Source organism: Oryctolagus cuniculus, chromosome 2 (genome assembly GCF_964237555.1).
Source record: "Oryctolagus cuniculus chromosome 2, mOryCun1.1, whole genome shotgun sequence".
Lineage (NCBI taxonomy): Eukaryota > Metazoa > Chordata > Mammalia > Lagomorpha > Leporidae > Oryctolagus > Oryctolagus cuniculus.
The window spans coordinates 172,144,103-172,163,269 of NC_091433.1; the positions used below are offsets into that span (position 1 = coordinate 172,144,103).

The 19,167-nt window shown below is 51.9% G+C and overlaps 1 protein-coding gene across 1 annotated transcript in view; it reads left to right on the forward strand.

Annotated features, from left to right (window-relative positions):
* The window catches only part of LOC100344894 (calpain-13), a 63,301-nt gene that overhangs the window by 21,593 nt on the left and 22,541 nt on the right, over nucleotides 1–19,167 (forward strand). Inside the window, exons 5-10 of the mRNA XM_070069722.1 lie at nucleotides 940–1,055; nucleotides 7,186–7,322; nucleotides 9,680–9,854; nucleotides 10,448–10,522; nucleotides 14,836–14,921; nucleotides 18,576–18,650. Coding sequence (XP_069925823.1) covers nucleotides 940–1,055; nucleotides 7,186–7,322; nucleotides 9,680–9,854; nucleotides 10,448–10,522; nucleotides 14,836–14,921; nucleotides 18,576–18,650 — 664 coding nt within the window. The remainder of the gene's footprint in view (nucleotides 1–939; nucleotides 1,056–7,185; nucleotides 7,323–9,679; nucleotides 9,855–10,447; nucleotides 10,523–14,835; nucleotides 14,922–18,575; nucleotides 18,651–19,167) is intronic.

The window sequence follows — 19,167 nt, forward strand, 5'->3', positions numbered from 1 at the left end:
ACCAGCCCATAATCCCCCATCTGGGCTTCTCCTGCCTGGAGAGATGATCTCTCCATGGGCGTCTTTGTGGCATGAAATGTCATGGCAAGGATTGACTGCATGGAAAGTGTGGGAGGGAAGGGCTCACATGACATCCAAAGAGGAACTCAAGACCACACAGTCCTCAGCGGGGAAGAGGAGAGAAATCCGGTGAGGGCTATAGGGTTCCCAGCATGCACAGGGGCTGAGCAAATATGAGCAGAGAAAAATAGAAATCTGGTTACTGCAATTGCACGGAACACTCTTGTCCCTGATGTTGGCAGCCAAACTCACTATGATGTTAGCCCTGGGTGCCTATGGCCAAAAGAGAATCAGGATTATGTCGGCTCCTCAGCTTCACCCCAGGTTTGGCTGGGGCATCTTCGCCCCATCTTCACTCACTGTCAGCTACCACCACTGCCACGAACACCACCAGCCCTTTGCCTATCTTGCTCAGAACTGACCCACTGAATCCTTCCCCCAGTGCTCTCTCAAAGGGTAGGAAACCATTACAATCTGTACAGCCATAATCCAAAACTCCAAAATTCAAAACGCTCTAAAATCCAAACTTTTTGGGGGCTGGCATGATGCCACCGTGGAAAATTCCACACCTGACGTGATGGATTGCAGTAAGATGCAGCTGCACTACAGATGCTGTGTCACATTGCCTTCAGGCTGTGTCTAAGGTAACCTGGGAAGAAAAGGGTGTTTCATGTTTAGACATGAGGCCATCCCCAGGATATTTTCTTTGGGATATTCAAATGTCCCAACATCCAAAAGCTAGACATTTCTGCTTCCAGGCATTGCAGATACGGGATTGAGAAGGAGCTGTGCAGACCCTGGAGACAGGGACCTGTGAAATACTGGGTAGGGGCTTCTAGGTGTGGCCAGTCAGCTTCCCGTGGCTCTACCCTTTTCCAGGAGACTGCTGGTTCCTGGCAGCGCTGGGCTCCTTGACCCAGAACCCACAGTGTCTGGAGAAGATCATGAAACACCAGAGCTTTTCTCACCAGTATGCGGGGATTTTCCGCTTCCAGGTACGTGTACCACTTCCTGCACGACCAGGTTCTCTGTGAGCACAGGGAAGTGGCAAGAGGCAGGGTGAGTCTCATGGCCTGGCAGCTGGAGAGAGGAGTGGGGGAAGTCCCGTCTCTACAAGGGACTGGCGTTTATGGTCTGACAGCGCATGGGAAAGAGGAGAGTCACAATGTTTTTGTGCAAATAAAGAGAAATGGCAGAAACAATTAGCAAGAGGAAAGAGCTGTCGGTCAAGAACCCTGCAGCCAGCACAGAGCATTTGTCTCCAAGTCTATTTCTGTGCCATGGCGTGTTCTGTTGATAACAGGGGCTTTCTATGAAGCTGCAACACCTCCCTGGCTGAGTTCCCCTTCGTTATTCATTACTCTTTCCTCAAAAAGATCTTCCTAATTCTTGCACATTTATTCTTTCATGAGCATTAAAAAACCCTTTAGTCTAATTAAAAAGAAGCACCATTATGATGCAGAATAGAAGAGCCTTAAATGTATGTATTAATTTGGAAAAAATTACTGTTTTATTATTTTAATTATTCCTTTCCAGAAACATGGTATATCTCTATATGTATTCAGAAGTAGTTTTATGCCCTTCTATAAAATGTTGCGGTTATGTTTTCATATTGGTGCTGTGCCGTTCTTTGTAAATTTATTCTCAAATATTTTATGATTTTGTACCGAATGTGAATGAGGTTTTATTCCTCTCATTTCTAGCTTGATGTTGCTGGAAAATAGAAAAGCTACTACTTATGTATTTAACTCTATCCAGCTACCTTACCAATTTTTTTATTAGTTTTCCTTTTTTTCTTTACCTGATAATATCTGTAAGTAAAGATAATTCTGTCTCTCATTTTAATATTTGTAAAACCTATTTTGTTCCTTTGTCTGTCACATGGGAAAGAACCTCAGTATTCTGGTTTTTTTTTTAAGATTTATTATTTATTTGAAAGACAGTTATGAGAGAGGGAAAGCCAGAGTGAGAGATCTTCCATCTACTGATTCACTCCCCAGAGGCAGCTGCAGCCGGAGCTGGGCCAGGCTGAAGCCAGGAGCCAGGTGCTTCTTCTTCCAGGTTTCCCACATAGGTGGCCGGGTCCCAAGCAAGTGGGCCACCTTCTGCTGCTTTTCCCAGGCCACAGCAGGGAGTTGGATCAGAAGTGGAGCAAATTGAGCACTTGAACCCGTGCCCATGTGGGATGCCGGTCAAGAGGGAAACCCTGCCTTCTCTGGCTTTTAGGAACATACTTTCTTGACATTCTGTTCTTTCCATACACTGTTGGATTCAATGTGCTGGAAGTGCTGTTAGCATTTTTACCTATATCATGCATGAAATTGGTTTCTAAGTGATGTTACATTTATCATGTTTGAATTACACTAATTTTAAAAAATGAACTGATTATGCATGACTTTTTAAATATGAAGTAATTTGAATAACAGTTGCTAATCCCTGATGATCTGTTTTGTGAAAGTAAGATTGACCATTGTTGAAGGCCTCCCTACTCTTCAAATGTGATTTCTTTAACTCTCTCAGTGTATTCAGCTATGGGTCTGCCTGAACCTCGTATTTCTACTTGAATGAGGTCTGGAAATTTATGCTTTACAAGAAAAAAACTCCACTGTTTCTTCTGTATTTCCAAATGTACTGCCATAGAGTTCCACGTACGATTTTCAGAGGGTTCATTCCATCTTGTAATCTATGGCTAAGCCTGCCTTCTCAGTCACAGTGCTAGATGTTCATTTTTCCAGTTTTCTTAATCCAACCAATTGATATAACTAATTATTTTAGCAAATTAACTTTGGGTTTTCATTTTTCTTATTTTTTTGAAATTTTTTCTAAATAATTAAATTAAATTTAATTTTATTTTTTATTTATTTATTTTTTGACAGGCAGATTTAGACAGTGAGAGAGAGAGACAGAAAGAAAGGTCTTCCTTCCATTGGTTCACCCCCAAATGGCTGCTACGGCCAGCGCGCTGCACCAATCCGAAGCCAGGAGCCAGGTGCTACCTCCTGATCTCCCATGCGGGTGCAGGGCCCAAGCACCTGGGCCATCCTCCACTGCCTTCCTGGGCCACAGCAGAGAGCTGGACTGGAAGAGGGGCAACTGGGACAGAATCCGGCGCCCTGACCCGGTGTGCGTGTGCCGCAGGCGAAGGATTAGCCTAGTGAGCCATGGCACCGGCCAAATTTAATTTTTATTCTTTTATGTTCTCCTGGTTAATTTTATTGTTCGTTTTGTTTCTTTCCTGAAGTTACACATTTAATATCCTTAGTTTTTTCTCAGTAATGTAAGGCTCATAATTTATCTCTGAGATCTTACCTGTAGCTATCGGTTTCAATATAAATGACTTCCTTTTATCAATGTTAAGATGTTGTGTTCTTAGTTTCATTTTTTTCTTTCACATGGTGGTTTTTATTAATGTTTATTTTATTCTCAAGTGATTAAGTTTGCAGAGAGTAATATTCCAGTTGCTGGGATTTCATTTTATTAAATTATGGTCAGAGAATATAATTTATACAATGTCTATCTCCGTTTGGGAAAATTACTAAGTTATTTGTATTTGTGGCCGCGTCCAGGACAGCTCCTGTGAGTGGCTCCTGGATGCACAAGAGATGCGGACCATCCACTCATTCGTCAGTTTCGTGTAGGGAATCAACACCTGTTCTGACTTGCAGTTGGCATCACCTGCGCTGTCTGTTTTGTCTCAGCCTCATTTGCCTGCTTGCTGTACCAAGTTCTGAAACAAAGCTGCCCCTCATGGCTTTTCTCTGGAGATCCCTGATGCTTCCAGACCTTCAGGCCGGCCTCTGCCTGTGCTCTTCTTTGCTGGTCATGGGGTTATAATCTTGCCATCTTCTTGTCGGCGTCGTAAAGCTTGCGTAGGGTCCCCACCTGCTGCGCTTACCTTGCTTTTGGCCACGAGTTCATGTTCTCCTGCTGTCATCTTGGCACCTCGCCCTCATACTTCCCTTCCATCCTTGGCTGACCCTTTGCCATTGCTGTCATTTTCCCAGTGTGATGAGTATGTCTCTTATATATATAAGTACGTAAGAAGAAACTGAAAAGTCACTAGCCGCCACTGTTTCTTCCCTTTCCTCCTTGTCTTAACACTTTTCCTCTAACGTCTCCTCCATGGAGAGAAGCAAGACCTTCAATCACCTCCTCAGATGACAGGAAGTCTCACAGGCTCGCCCTCGAGAACAGGTCACACTCAGACGTGCAATTCTGGGATCCCGTTCCTTTTCCTCGGAAGTCTGTAAGCGTTGCCCCACTGTCTTGTAGTATCTAACAGTGCAGAAGAGAGATCCAGAGTTACTCTGTTCTCCTGACTTTCAGCACGGGCTTCCTGGCTGCTTGTCTGTAAGAGATGCTCACTCGCTCATTTGCTCGCTATCATGTTTGTGTGTGTGTGTGTGTGTGTGTCTGTCTGTCTGTCTGTCTGTCTTTATGGAGTTCAGGAAATTCTCAAGACTCTATCTGGATATATGCCTTCTAGAAACTCATCTCATGGGGCCAGTGTGTGGTGCAGCGACTAAAGCTGCTGCCTGCAGAGCTGGCATCCCATATGGGTGCCAGTTTGAGTCCCAGCTGCTCCACTTCAATCCAGCTTGCTGCTAATGGCCTGGCAAAAGCAGCAACAGATGCCCCAAGTGCTTAGGCCACTGCACCCACATGGGAGACCTGGAAGAAGCACCTGGCTTCAACCTGGCCCAGCCCTGCCTTTCAAATAAATAAATAAATCTTTATTTACAAAAAGAAAGAAAAAGCAAAGAAACTCATCTCACTGGAATTCAGCATTTTCAATCTGAAGTCCTGCCTCCTGCTCAGCCAGATTTCCGTGCCTTTATCCTGGGCTCCCACCTTCATCATGTTCTTGCTTCCTGTGTGCCAACATGTGTATCCTGATCTTCCAACAGGTGCCCAGGTGCTGCTGCTGCTGCTGGTCCGAGGACCACACCACAGGAGCAGCTGAAAGGCTCCAGGGCTGAGCTGTTTCTGAGTCTGTCCTGGGGCTGCCAGCATAGAGGGAGTTAGGGAGGTGGTTGGACAACCTAAGGCCCAGGTGGGACACACTGTGCTCTTCCGCACGTGGTTCTGCAGAAGCGGCTGTGGTGCTGACCTCTGCAACCTCTTCCTGTCCCTGTGTGCTCTGGCCCTGCTTCCAGAAAGGACCCATTTCCTAGAGTACCTCAAAAGGTCTGTCAACAAAGCTCTGGCTTCCTTATCAGACCCTTGGCTATTGCAAAGATGGCACCAGCATGGTTCTTGGGAGTCTACAGGCGTTGTCCAAATGCCAGTCCTCCTCACCCAGAGCCAGGAACCAGGACACATAGGTCAGTAGTCTCATTCTTGGCCACAGTCAGGTCAACTGCACCTTATCTGGAATGGAACTCTTACCTGTGCTCCCTTTGTGTAGACAGAGCAAGCCTGGTCCCTGTTATCTGGGAGGAGAAGAGAGGGGAGGAAACTTTTAGAAGAAAACCCACCGGAAGTGCTCTTTCAAGCCAGGACTCTCTCCCTCTTCCTCTCTCTGTCGCTGTCCCTGTCTCTATCCTCCTCCCTCCCCTACTTTTTTTTAAATTTCCTTGTGTATATTCTACTAGAATGGCAAAGCACTTTCTACATAAAACATTATCATTTTCCCATTACTTCAAAGCAATCCAATAAATGACTTTACAGTAAAAGGGCCTGAATGAACTCATTCTTGATGGCCAACTGTGCACCAGATAGCATCCTGGGCGCTGAACATCCCAGCTGTTAAAGACACAGGCCCCCTTCTCAACACTGGACTCTCACCCTCACAATCTCAGCCGACTCTGCTGTGGCCCTTAGGCCAGCTCCTACTCTTACAACCAACTGACAGATGCAGAAGCTGAGTCACAGAGAATCAAGCGTCTTGCTCAGCATCTGTTGTTTGGGTGATAAGAGGCAACACCAGAATCCAGCACAGTCCCATCAACGACACCGTCTACTGTACGTTGCTTCAGAATTCAGCAGGAAGTCCAGATGATTTTTCCAGGACCCCACTTTGTAGGAGCTGTGTCCAGGCTTCCGGGTGTTCTCCCTCCCAATGCCGTCCCTGTGACCTCAACCTCCCCTACCTCCGCACCTGCCCAGAGAATGTTGAGTCCATGGCTCTACTGCGAGCTCCTTCAGAGCAATGGCTCACTAGTGAGGGTGAGATCATCTCCGTGGCTGTCTCCGCTGACAACGCCAGCTCTTCTCTGGAAGTGTGTCCTCAGCTGGACACACAGCCTGGCCTCTGGGGCGTGTGACTGTGCGAAGGTCATGTGCATGAGAGGCCACATCCACCCAGGACTCTGCAGCCTACCTGGCGCAGACTTGCCTTTCTCTTTTCTGATGCCCAGTCCTGAAGCCAGCGCAGGGGAGGACAATGAAGGGGCACAAGAGGCTGCTTTGTCATGCATTGCCCTCCCAGGTAGTACCCCCGGGTGACCCACCCAGAGTTGCACTCTAAAGTTGAAAGCAGTCTGCTCTGGTGAGGGGCACCTGCTTCATCGGTGCTCTTAGTGGCGGCAACCCCATCCAGTCTCGTGTCTCAGCTGTGACAACAGGGCCAGCAGGCAGAAGGTGGGCCACAGGGGGGCTGTCGCTCTTATTCTTCCCAAGCCGGCAGTGTCGTTTTGCTTCCAGCCCCCCACCCCCATGCCCGCACAGTCCCCATGGCCTGGGGTGTCTTCCCTAGATGCTTGCTACGTGCTTATACTCCACCTCCTCCCTCAAGTCTCCAGCTCCTCATGGCCATCCTGCTCCTTCCTGCCCCCTGTGGTAGGCTCGCACTCCCCGTCTGCCCTATGTTGCATCTCGGTGCTCTCGGAGGACATGCCCACGTTAGGCCACAGCGAGTAGTGAAGCCGAACTAGAACCCAAGTCTCTTCTGCCCTGCCTGTACTTTCCTCGGCTACCTTGGCACAGGGCTCACTCTTTCCCTCTGCCAGAGACCCAGGCATGCCTGTCTTCTGCTCAGCAGCCTGGATAACATCTTGTTCTGGGTGAAGCTGGTGTGGTTTTCTTCCAGATGGAGTTGAGGGTACATCCGTGGTGTTGGAGTGCAGGAGTTGGGGTGTGGGAGCTGCCCCACCTCCACTGAGGCATCTGCCTGTCTCTCTCCAGTTCTGGCAGGATGGCCGCTTGGTGGAAGTGGTGGTGGATGACGGCCTGCCTGTTGTGGACAACGCCTACCTCTTCGTGCGTCCTCGCCAAGGCAACCAAGAGTTCTGGCCCTGCCTGCTGGAGAAAGCCTATGCCAAGTAAGTATGGCACCCTCAGCCCAGACTTCCCACGCCGACCCTGCTGGCCAGCATCTCAACCTGCCAGGCACTCTCGGCCAGTTGGCCCTGCAGCTCCCCACGGCTCTCCCGAATGTAAGCAGTGCCCCCTCGTGGCGTCAAAGCCTTTGCCACCTGGCTGAGCATCCTCTGTGAACAGTTACCACCTCGAGGGTCAGCACTGGGGCCACTGAGAGAGGCCAGAGGCACTGAAGAAAGGGGCAGCACTGCAGTGACCAGATAGAGATGCAGAGACAATGTTACTGGTGTAGGTAGCACCCACATGAACACCTGAACCCTACCTGCTCAGTTGTCCTCCTGCTTAGGGAGTGTGGGCATGAATTGGCCAAGTCTGTTGAATATAGGGGAGAGAAAAGCTTATGTGGGGATTTTTTTAAACCCCCTCCCCCAAGGTTGGAACATCGAGAGGAAAATGGGGATGATGGCCAGGTTGGCCGCACATCCACCCGCCCAGATAATCTGCAGAGTGCATCTGCTGCACTGCCCCCTGCTGGCCACCCCGGCCATGGATCCCAGCACTGCCCCCTGCTGGCCACCCCTGCCCTAGATCCCAGCACTGCCCCCTGCTGGCTGGCCCTGCCCTGGATCTCTTCACTCCTCCCTCTTCTCCACCATGGTTGGGCCCCCGCTGCCCACAAATCAGGCTGAAGCAGGGCACAAGGACCAGGCTCTCAGAATTCCCCCCTTCAGGTGGCAAGGGATGGTGACAGCAAGACAAGCACAGCTCTCTCTGCTGTGCTTGCTGTCAGCCACAGGGGCTAAGAGTAGTCACCTGGCTCCCAAAGCGCCAGCAGGACAGAACTCATGTTTATACAGCGGAGGGAGTGAGATCTCCTTGTCCACAAGCCAGCTACCTCCACGATGGGTGTTATGGGAACTGTGGATAGACAGAAGGCTCCAAAGGACACAGGCAGGGAGCTAGTGGACCATGGAGGGTGGAGGCAGAGAGAGAAAGAGATTTCCCATGTACTGGTTCACTCCCCAAATGCGTGTGTATGTGTATGAGTGATTGAGGCTGAATGGTAGCTGAAGCCAGGAGCTGAGAACTCAGCCCTAACCTCCCACATGGGTGGCAGGAAGCCAATTACTTCAGTCATCACCCCACGTCAGGGTGTGCATAGCTGGAAGCTGGGTGTGGATCCCTGTACTCTGATGTGGAACTCGTGTACCTAAAGTGCTAGGCTAAATGCCTACTGCAGCACTATGGATTGAGGACCAGGAACCAGAATCCAGGAGCATCAAGGAAGTGGAGCAGTGAGACCCAGCAGGGCATAAGCATGGCCAACCAGAGGCTCTGCTGTTGGCTGAGTCAGTGCTCCTGCAATCAGAGCCTAGTGCCGGCCATAACCTGAGTCAGAAGGAAGGAGAGACAGGACGCTAAGGTCTGCAACCAGCCCTAAAACAAGTTGGTAGAAATCTGTCATGTGGTACTTGCTGTGGCCACAACCCTTTGTCCTGTGCACCCTGGCTTTCTTTAATAAAACACTTCCTAGGGCTGCTGCTGTGGTGTAGCAGGTAAAGCTACCGCTCATGACACACCAGCATCCCATGTGGGCTCTGGTTCATGTCCCAACTGCTCCTGTTCTGATCCAGCTGCCTGTTAGTGGCCTGGGAAAAGCAGAGGAAGATGGCTCACATGTGTGAGCCCCTGCCACCCACGTGGGAGCTCCTGGCTTTAGTCTGACTCCGCCCTGACTGTGGCGGCCATCTGGGGAGCGAATCAGCAGATGGAAGATCTCTCTGTCTCTCCCTCTCTGTGTGTAATTTTTACCTTCAAACAAATACGTGAATCTGAAAAATAAAAATCAAAAGGTGGCAGGGCTGGTGACTGGGAGTCCTTGGAGGGCAGAACATACACCCTGCCTGGTGTCTGGCACACAGTCAGAGATTAACACTGCCACCCATCAGAGCAGATGCTCACTGTAATAGCATCCAGTATTGGTGTGCATGATGCTGAGCAAACCCCATGAGGCCGAGCAGCTCACCCAGGTCCCACGGCTAAGCCTGTGGCGAGGCTGGGGCTCGACCCCTGGCCTGTGACTCCAGCACCTGTACTGCCCACCTCCACACAACGCTGTGCTCGTGGGACTGTCTAGTTCCGGAAGGCCAAGGAAGCGAGGCAGGGAGGAAAGTTCTGGTCCCCGCACGGGCAGCAGACTGCTGGAGTCCCAGCTGGATGAGTGGCAGGGGTGGCTGTGCTCCTAGTGGATCGGTAGTTCCTTGCCTGGGAAACGTGCAGTCAGTGCAGCCCCTCCCTCCCCGGAGACGGTCAGAGCGGCAAAAGCAGGCCCCTGTGTAATCCAACTTCCTCCTCCCAGGCTACGTGGATCCTATTCCCACCTGCACTACGGCTACCTCTCTGATGCCCTGGAGGACCTCATGGGAGGATTAGTCACCAACATCAACCTTCACTCTTCCCCTTCTGAGCTGGTGAGGGCAGTGAAGATGGCCACCAGGGCAGGCTCCCTGATGACCTGCGCCACGCCAGAGGGGGTGAGTTGGCTGCAAAGCCAGGACCTGCTGCTTCCTTGCAACCAGGAGCAGTAGATTCCCAGGTGACCGTGGAGCCCTGGGCTCTCTGATTCTTGCTGGCCCCAATGGGAGGGTAAGAGGCGCACCTCTGCATTATCTGAGTCTGTCTGATCGCCTGGCTCCCTGTGCACGGGGACCGTTCTCACACTCTTTAAACATGTGGGCCTTGATTCACGTGATCCTGATCCCAAATGCCACTGGAAATCCAGGATGCACTCAGAACCCAGTTACAGCACAAGGAGGGAGATTCCTGGCCCCTGTAAATGGCCCAGCAGGCACACTGTGCAGTGTCTCCCTGATGGCCAGTGGTAGGCCTAGCAAGCAGCGCAGGGTCTCAGGTCTCTGTGGGGTCCCTTCAGCCATGGGTGGTCTCCTGGGACTGGACCTACCTGGAACCTCCACACCCAAGGGCCTTCCTACTCCACCTCTCGAGAAGAGAATTCTAGGCACCGACACCTTCCCCAGTGAGCTGGGGGGACCCAGCTGGCTCTGCCCCTCTCTGAATTGAGGGCTTCCATGTCTGTGAGAAATTTACCTTGCTTTCTCCCCTGCAGCCAACAGGTCATGCCCCGGTGATGGAGAACGGACTGGTGGCTGAGCATGCCTACACGGTGACCGGGGCTGAGCAGGTAAGGCCGGCCACAGGCCTGGTGTCTCTGCACTGGGCTCGGCTCAGTGTTCTTTTCCCACTACCCGGGAGCAAGCACAAAGGCCCCCAGCAAAGCTGCCAAGAGCCTTTATCACGTGCACTCCCGTGGTACCCACCACAGCCAGCCCTGGGTCCCCTGTCTGTCCAGAGTTCCTGGCACCCACGCCCCACCCGCCCGAGGAACGTACCTGAGACACACTGTCCTTGAGCTGACTCAGGTAAGGATGTCAGCGTGGCTGCAAGATTCAACCCCAGAGAGGAGGAGCTGACTGCCCCACTAGTGGACTCTGGAGGGGAGTTTGCCCTGAAAGGGGTTTCTTTGTAATGTACAAGCCGAACCACTATGGTGAAGCCCACTCCAAATAACAGGCGCTTAAACAAGATAGAGGTCACAGCTCTCTCATGGGCACAGGCGATCCAGGGCTCCTGGGTGGCTCTGCCTTCCTCAGCTCAGAGCTGCCATCTGGGAGTCCAAAACCAGCTCCTCCCAAACCCCTTCTCTCCCAAGTGCGGGAGAAAGAGGCCAGGGCACCCTCATTCATCCGTGTCGGGGGCACGGAACATTTCCTCTCACTGCCCACGAGTCTGGCCGTAGTCCCATGGCCCCACCAAGGCCAGGATGTTCTAGCTGGACCACCATGTGCCCAGATAAACCTCTGTCTCTGTGCAAAAGAAGGAGGACATTGCTGGAGGGCACCCTTGGCCCTGGAAGGGAGAACTGACTTGAAACAGACATAAGTCTAAGGAGGTCGGTGGGTGGAGTCGGGCCTGGAAGACCCTGCTGAAGTCCAGCCTCCTCCATCCACTAATGCAGAGGCTGAGGCCTGCCCGGAGAGATGTCTCTCACTGGGATCCAGAGACAGCACCTGTGACACGGCTGGTGCAGCCGCTGCAGCTCCTCACTTCTCATCTCAACGTCCCTATGAGGCTTTCCTGCTAACGCCGCCCATCTCTATTCTTCTAGCACTCTTTACATCTAATGATAATTTGTAAGCAGAGAGAGGCAGGGTCTAACCCCCAGGACACATTTCCCACAGGAGTATGGAACAAGGAATGTAGAGTGTCAGGTTGTATCTGTCGCTTTCCCATGCTTGCACCACCTCCCTCTGCATCAGTCTCTCTCCCCTGGCCAATGACCTGAGGCCAGTTGCTCCATTGGTGGAGAATGTCCCAATTCCTAAAATGGGACAATATCTCCTGTCTCCCTAGTGCCCTCTCTGGGGTAGGGGACTACTGTCTCCCACTAGGCATCTAATCTATACTTGTTGGATCAATGGATGGGAGCACTGGCATGAATGAATGGGTGCATTGCCCTTGGCTGTGAAGGGGACCCTGCTGACTGACCATCCCAGAACGTATGTGAGGAGCTCAAATGTTGTTTCCTGCCAGTGAGGAAGAGCTTCCCCTGATACACACAGCCCAGAAGAGACCCTGGTCGTGACGTCACCTGATTCTCTGCTTCTGAACTGTGCACCAGGGCCTTCTCTGAGGTCTCCTTGGTGTCAGGCAATGCCATCATCACCACTGGCCACATATGGACACGCCTGTCCCCGCAGCTCCCCTGTCCCAGACATGGCCACGTCTTGGGACAGAGAATAGACTTTATGTCGTGTGCCAGTTTTGCTCAGTTTTCAGCCCTGCCTGGATTACCAGGTTCACCAGATTATGGCTCTGCCTCAAAACTGGCGAAATAGAGCTGTGATCAATGGGAAATACCTGTGTTGGGCTGGGACCAAGGAAGTCGTGGTCCCCACACTGTCTACTTGCCACCCTTGGAGAAAACACTTTATAAACATTGAGACAGCCTTTCTGTCTCCTCTGAATACAGGGGAGATGGGCTTGTGTAGCCAGACGTCTCACTGGAGTGTGAGTGCCTGCAGGGGGTGGCTAGAGGTGGGCAGGGGTGGCTGTGACTGCCGGGCCACAGAGCAGCAATGAAAATGCCTCAGCTGGTGGGGGCCGCTGCCGATCTCATTTACAGCCCGTATGCTTCGCGACACGCAGTGACTTGCTTTTAGGACACCCTGAGCGATCTGATGAGCACACCTCTGCTGTGACAAGAGGTGATCAAGACCGCATGTCCCACGTGTTCCATTCCCAGCAGCTGCCGTTCCCCAGCGTGTGCTCTGAGGATGGACAGGCTGGCTGTGTCCTCTGTAGAAACAGGTTTCCAAGGACACTGGACAAGTGTAGATTGCATAGCCCCTTCTTGGAAATTCATGGAGTGTGTTAGCTTCTAAAAGGTTCTGAGAGAGTCTGCATTAACCACACAGGGACTGCTTGGATTTCTCTCTAGGAATAATTGTTAGTGGTCAGCGGAAACTATATTCAAGAGAATGTATCTGAGGAACCGCTAGTCTAGGTTTAGATAACTTGGGCTGCCTCTTGGCCTTTTCTGAGAGCTGCCTGGGGATAAGAGTATGGTCAGTAGCCAGGGAAGAAGCACATGAGCCAGCCCATTCTCATCCACAGCAAAGGCCTTGGCCTTGAGGGTGACCCCGGTGCTCCCTGGCCAAGGCCCACATGCTTCTCAGTAGGGTACCATCATGAAGGCATGACATAGTCCTACAAGGGCTGAGAGCGAGGAGGTCGGAGAGCTGACCCACCAGTGCTGAGATTAAATGAGCCTGTGAATGAATTGTGCTTTGTAATCTGCTCATCCTTCCTCCAGGCGGGTCACAGCCAGGAAGATAAATGAAGCTGGCATTCTTTCTTATGCACCTAACTCAGTCAGCAACTCCCCTGGGCGAGGGGGTGAGTGTTATCTGCATTCCTCATTGAGCCCTGGCCTCAGCCCCTTTGAGTCTCTGGCTGATTTTCTTCCCCATGCTAACTGAGCCCCCTCACCATCCACTGTGCACAGAGGGTGGCTGTAAAACTCTTTGGGACACCGGGGGCAACTGTTTCTCATGTCCCTGTCCCAGGGCTCCATCAGATGCTGGTAGTTAATAATTAACTCTGTGCAAGGCTCAGAGTGCCTGGAGGGGCACAGAGAGGGGTGAGAAGCCTGGGTTTGTGCCACTTAGAGCCAGAGCACCACAATGGACAAGCTCTGGAGCGCTTAAGCGACCGCTCCTTTATGGCAATGACCTATTGTTCATCCAAGAGCCTAGCCCAGTGGCTCCAGTGTCATATTCAAGGTCGAGGTCACAGGCATACCCAGGAATGGATCTTCACCCATATGCAATTCCAGCATTAAGAGCCCAGAGTTGGGGAACAGACAACTGGAATCACAGCTCTGCCCCTGCCACTTGCCCTGTGTCCTTGGGAAAGTGCCTAAGCTCTGATGCACATTGCCAGCTCTGCAAGGGAGGAACAAAGGACCTAACACACTAGTGGGTGGCTGGCTTGGAGCCCTGCTTCCCCACAGGGGTTCTCTTCCACATTGATTGTGGTTTTCTGTCTCCCCTGCCTTAGAATCAGCAGGCAAGCTCGGCCCTTCTCTCTCCCCTGCAGGTCTCTGTTGCTCAGACAACATTGACACAAAGCAGTATCACGGCTGTGACTCAGTGGCATTTTAATGCCCTTGCCGGGCTGAGGGCTGCTGGCTCCTGGGACGTGGGCTCAAGGGCCTGCCCTCGTTTGCTTGTAGCTTTCCCGTGTGTGGGTAGAATGGAACAAAGGGGCAACCCTGGCCTCTGCAGTGAGTGATGATGAGCTTCCCAGGGGCAGGTAGCAGGGAGAAAAGTTTAGGTCATCGTGGGCCACCTGCTCACAGACAGAGACATCTGGTTAGTGCTGGGATGCAGGATGAGGAGGGCTAGCCTTGGGCTATAGCTGTCGGGCTATCCCACTCTTAATCATATCAGCCTCTTCTACCTTCCCATCTCACTCCAGTGCCATGGAAATGGTGCCATAGCTCCTAATGGGCTGGGAGCCAGGAAACAGGCTGTGTCTATGGAATAGAGATGCTGCCTGTGACAGGGCTTGGCAGGCCCTGGGAACCCATAAAGGTCTCTCCTCTGCAGCCTGAAGCAACATCGCTGCCATTTATCTGCTATTGCCTCTCAGCTCGCCCAGGGTCTTGGATGCAGTCATAGGGGTGCTGAAGTGGCACCTGCCCTTGCGAAGGGCCAACAGAGACAGGGGAAAGTTTCTCCCCTCTCTCATCCCAACACCACGCAGGCATCAGAGACATGGTGGTTTGTTTGCTTCCATTTTTCTTGCTCTGGCTGCAGCCAGCTGAGGTCTGAGGTTAAATTCATCCTTGCTGGTAAAAAGCAGCTGTGCTCGGCTTCCTCTGCTCTGATTGCACTGGAGAGCCCTGACCGCTTGCTTCTCTGTTCTTTGCAGATCCAGTACAGGGGAAGACAGGAAGGACTCATTCGCCTGTGGAACCCCTGGGGCAAGACGGAGTGGAAAGGGCGCTGGAGTGATGGGTATGGCTTCTGCAAACTTCTCCCCATTCTTCCCTGAGAGGCCAGTGTGGAGGGGGCACCCTGCCTACGTGGGCACATCTCTCTTGCTGACTGTGGGTTTTACCACAGACCTGTCTGGTTCACACCTGGTGTGGCTGTCACTCTAACTCAAGCTCCCATGGTGCCATTCACTGAGTGCCTATTAGACACCTATTGTGTTCTCTCTATTCAGTGCCCTGAGTTGAGGGGACAGGTGCTGTGGGATATATACAGTTGACAAAAGCCAGTGTCTCTCCTCCAGTTGGCCACGGTCTGGAGCTATGAACCCACATACCTAGAATTAGCACAGAGGGCTGGAGGCAGTGCAGGAGCCAAGCCCACATTTGGCCAGAGAGATGGAGAAAAGGAACGTCATCTTTTGATGGGATCCCATGGGATTCTGGTTTGGAGGAGGCTGCATCATCAAGATGGAGAAGGCTTCCTATGTAGGGGGAGGTGGGGAAACGGAGGCAGGGGTCTGGACGACCTTCTGCTGAGTGGACTCCGATCCTCAGTCCTGCCTGCTGACCTGGACTGCCGCTGTCCTGGGTTCTGGAATAGTGCCTTGCTCACTGTGGGAGTGGATGCTCTCAGTGCCCTTAAGTAGGCCCCAGCGGGGGCCAGCAGAGTGGTCCCAGCGTTCCCCCAAGAGCCAGGCTGGCCCTTCACCATTGCCATGGGGGTTGACTCCTGGTCCCCCACCTGCTTGCTGACCGAGAAGGAGAAGTGGTCCCGGGAAAGACAGAGGGGCAGCACCAGGCTACTTATTCTTCCCAGCATTCCATGGGGCCCAACCCCATGGTGTGGCTCTGCAGGTCTGTGTAGACCAATAGAAAGAGCCACGGTTCAGTGGCCACCAGCAGCATTGCTGGGGAGGGGAACGTGATTGAAAAGGAAATGAAATGCATCCAAAACAATAGGAGGACTGGGCCCAGCAGGAGAGAAAATCAATACAGTGAGGACAGTGAGTTCCAGAAGGAGACGCAGAGCCAACCAGGGCTCCAGGCCCAGGTCCAGGCTGCCCAGACTCTGGCTGGCCTGATGCTCTCAGATAAGCTGTGCAGTGGTCGCTGATTCCAGGTGAGCCCGAGCAGCTGGTGTGTGCCTGGCACATGTGGGCGCTCTGCACGTGTGAGATGAATGCAGGACTGGGTTGAGGGAGAAAGAAGCGAAGGGAAGCAAAGCAGAGTGATGGGTACAGTAGCCCTGGCTGTGGCCTCAGGTGCCCCTGAAGAGTAGATCCAGGCTCCTGCCCATCCCTGCCCTGAGAAGTAGAATGAACTTGTAAACTCCAAACTAAGGCAGCTTGGTCACCCCTCTTCCCTCTGATCCTTCTTTCCTTCCCCTTCCCTAGGGAAATCATAACAGCCTCTATCCTTGTCCAGTTCTCATTCCCATTCCTTACCCCAAGCCGCCCAGTACAGCCTGAGGTTGAATTCCTGATGTGGTGTTGGCTGGGGGGCAGGAATGGAGAGAGGACGAAAAGTAGTGACATTCCCTGGGGGAGAGGGGAGGAGGCACAAACCCACCTGAGCTGATGGTTCACTCATGTCTCCAACTAAGCATCAAGTCCTTTGTGAACCTAGCAGAGGCACTAGGGAGTGGGCAAGGAGAATGCTGGGTTTCCCTGGGTGGGAGGGGACGTGCAGGCCAGGACACAGCCAGGCTAGCCTGATGAAGAGGAAGGTAAGAGAAGGAGTATGGGGAGCTGGGCTTGGGGTGCCCTATGCCTGCATGGGAAATTGGATTTGTACCCTACAGGAGTGGGCATTGATGGGGGGGCTTCTGAGCGGGGGAGATGTGTGTGCAGGCCAGGGCTTGGACGATGGATGCAGGAGTGGCAGCAGCACCAAGTCTGTAGGTCACTGCCTGGTTGAGTGGCGAGGGACACCCACTTCCACTAGAAGCCAGGCTGGAAGGCAGCCACGGGGCCGTCAAATCACTGTCTGCACTGTCTGCAGGTGGGCGATTTCGTCCCTGCTTTTTAGGAGTGGAGATGGATGAAGTGCCCGGATGGTCTTGTGCCAGCCGTAATTGAAATTTCACTCACACACACTTAAAGGCAAACTTGCATGAATCAATAGCATATTGATTTACACTACATTTATTTTCCCTTACACACTGCAGAAATGTAATTATCCCTTAATTATGAAATTGCCATTTTACAATAACATATCTGACTGCCTCAGCCTGCAGCCGGAAGCCGGAGTGGTGGCCCCTGCTTGTCATCCTGGTGGGGATGTGACCCGGGTTCTCCATGCAAGCCCTTTCAGGAGAAGGAGCTCATTAAATTTTTTATGCCGCTGGACTGTTGCCCGTGAGCATGACTCCACTCTGAAAAGCGGGCAGACGGAGGTGCAGCTCCTCCCTTTTGCCTGTTGAGGGTCTCCTCGTCTGCAGACCCTAGGACTAGCTTCTGGAATAGCGGGGGTATTCAGAAAGTGTCTGGAAAATGCACATTATTACACAGTTCTTTTACTTTCATTTTTCCCATGACCTTTTAGAATTATCCCTCGTACCTTGTTCCAGCATTAAGCAGAGAAGAAGGCAAACAAAATCTCACTTGCCTGCTGTGTCAAACGCACATGTTAAACACCTGGGATGAGATGGTGGCCAAGAGAGCCCACTGACCTCATGGCACTGGGAGCTCAGTGGGGGACAGCATCAAAGAAACCAGCAGCAGGGTGCATTTTGCCAAGATAGGAGTGGTGCAGTGGGCTATGGGAGCTCAAAGGCACCGTACCAACCCTGTGTAGGGAGCATGTAGGTGGCACAGGGCCAAGAAAGTCATCCTAGGGGAAGTGTCCTCTAAGAGGAAAGATGAGGAAGAGACAATGGGCTCCACAGCTGAGAGAAGGAACGTTCCAGGTGGAGGAAGCATCATGGTGAAAGCCGAGATGGTGGGAAAGGAGGGATTTCTAAGGAAATGAATTCAGCCATTATCACTGGAGTACAGAATCCAGGGTGGGAAGAGGAGAGGAAGTGGGAGATGGTCCAGGGAGACCTGGAAGGTAGGAAGAAACCAAGGCTCTCCTTCAGGAGCTGGAATGTACCCTGAGAGCAGGGGAATGACATCCCATGACTAAACTTTAGAAAGATCCTGTTGCTGTCGGTGCAAGGAGTGGATAAGAAAGTGGCCAAGACTGAGTTCAGGGAGGCCAGTCGGAAGTCCAGCAGGGAGATGAGCGTAGTCTGAACTAGGGTAACCCCAGGAGGGCTGGAAATTAGTGGATGGCTTTGAGAGCAGTTGAGGAGGTGGAATCAACCAGTGACTAACGTGTGGTGACTGTCTGGACGTGGGAGACAGGAGTGAGAGTTACCCCCTGCTACTCCCACTCAGGCAGTAGGAGGAGGAAGTGGATGAGTGTGGTCTGAGACAAGTGTCTTGAAGTATCTACAGAGAAGTAGGGCAGACTGTAGAGCCATCCAGAGTTCACCGGTGAGGATCAGGCTGGGGACAGGTGTTTGGAAGTCATCAGCATACAGGGAACGACTGACTCCTGTCCCCAGGTAGATGACACTCTCCACCTGCTCCCCGACTAGTGGTGGCCTGTGCGAAGCACCCTGCTGGGCAACACCTGGATGAGATCAAACGCTCTGCATAGGTCAAACTAATGATTGTCTCTCTATGCTCAGGTCTCAAGAGTGGCAGGAAATCCATAATCAGTGGAAAAGCCAGCTACATGAGGACAAAGAAGATGGCGAGTTTTGGTATTTACCCTTCTTTACTACATAAAAATCCCTGCTTTAGAAGGATGGACAGTACCTACAAACACACAATTTTGGATGGAGATTTCCATGTCCTTTCCTTGTGTGTGAAGGTTATTTTGGGTATGAAATACTGTACCTCCAGGGACATTTTAATGGTCAAAAGGAATATTGGTACCAAAGGTTTCCTAGCAACTAGGAGGCATGGTTGTCACACCTCTGTCTACTGTGCCAACGTGTTACCACCCTGGCACTCTGCAGTCTCCCTGGTGTGATATGCCAAACAGCAGCAGGAGGCCACTGCCCAGCTCTGGCTCTGAGTACAGGGGTAGACATCAGCATCACCACCCAGAAGTCAGGCAGGGATGGACGGTCTAAAACCACATTCTTGGCCAGCGGCTCATTTCTTTACTTAGAGGATAAGATGGAAATTTTTTTAATAAATCTTTTTAAAAGATTTATTCATTTATTTGAAAGGCAGACAGGGAGAGAGAGAAAGGGAGAGAGGGAGGGTGCGGGA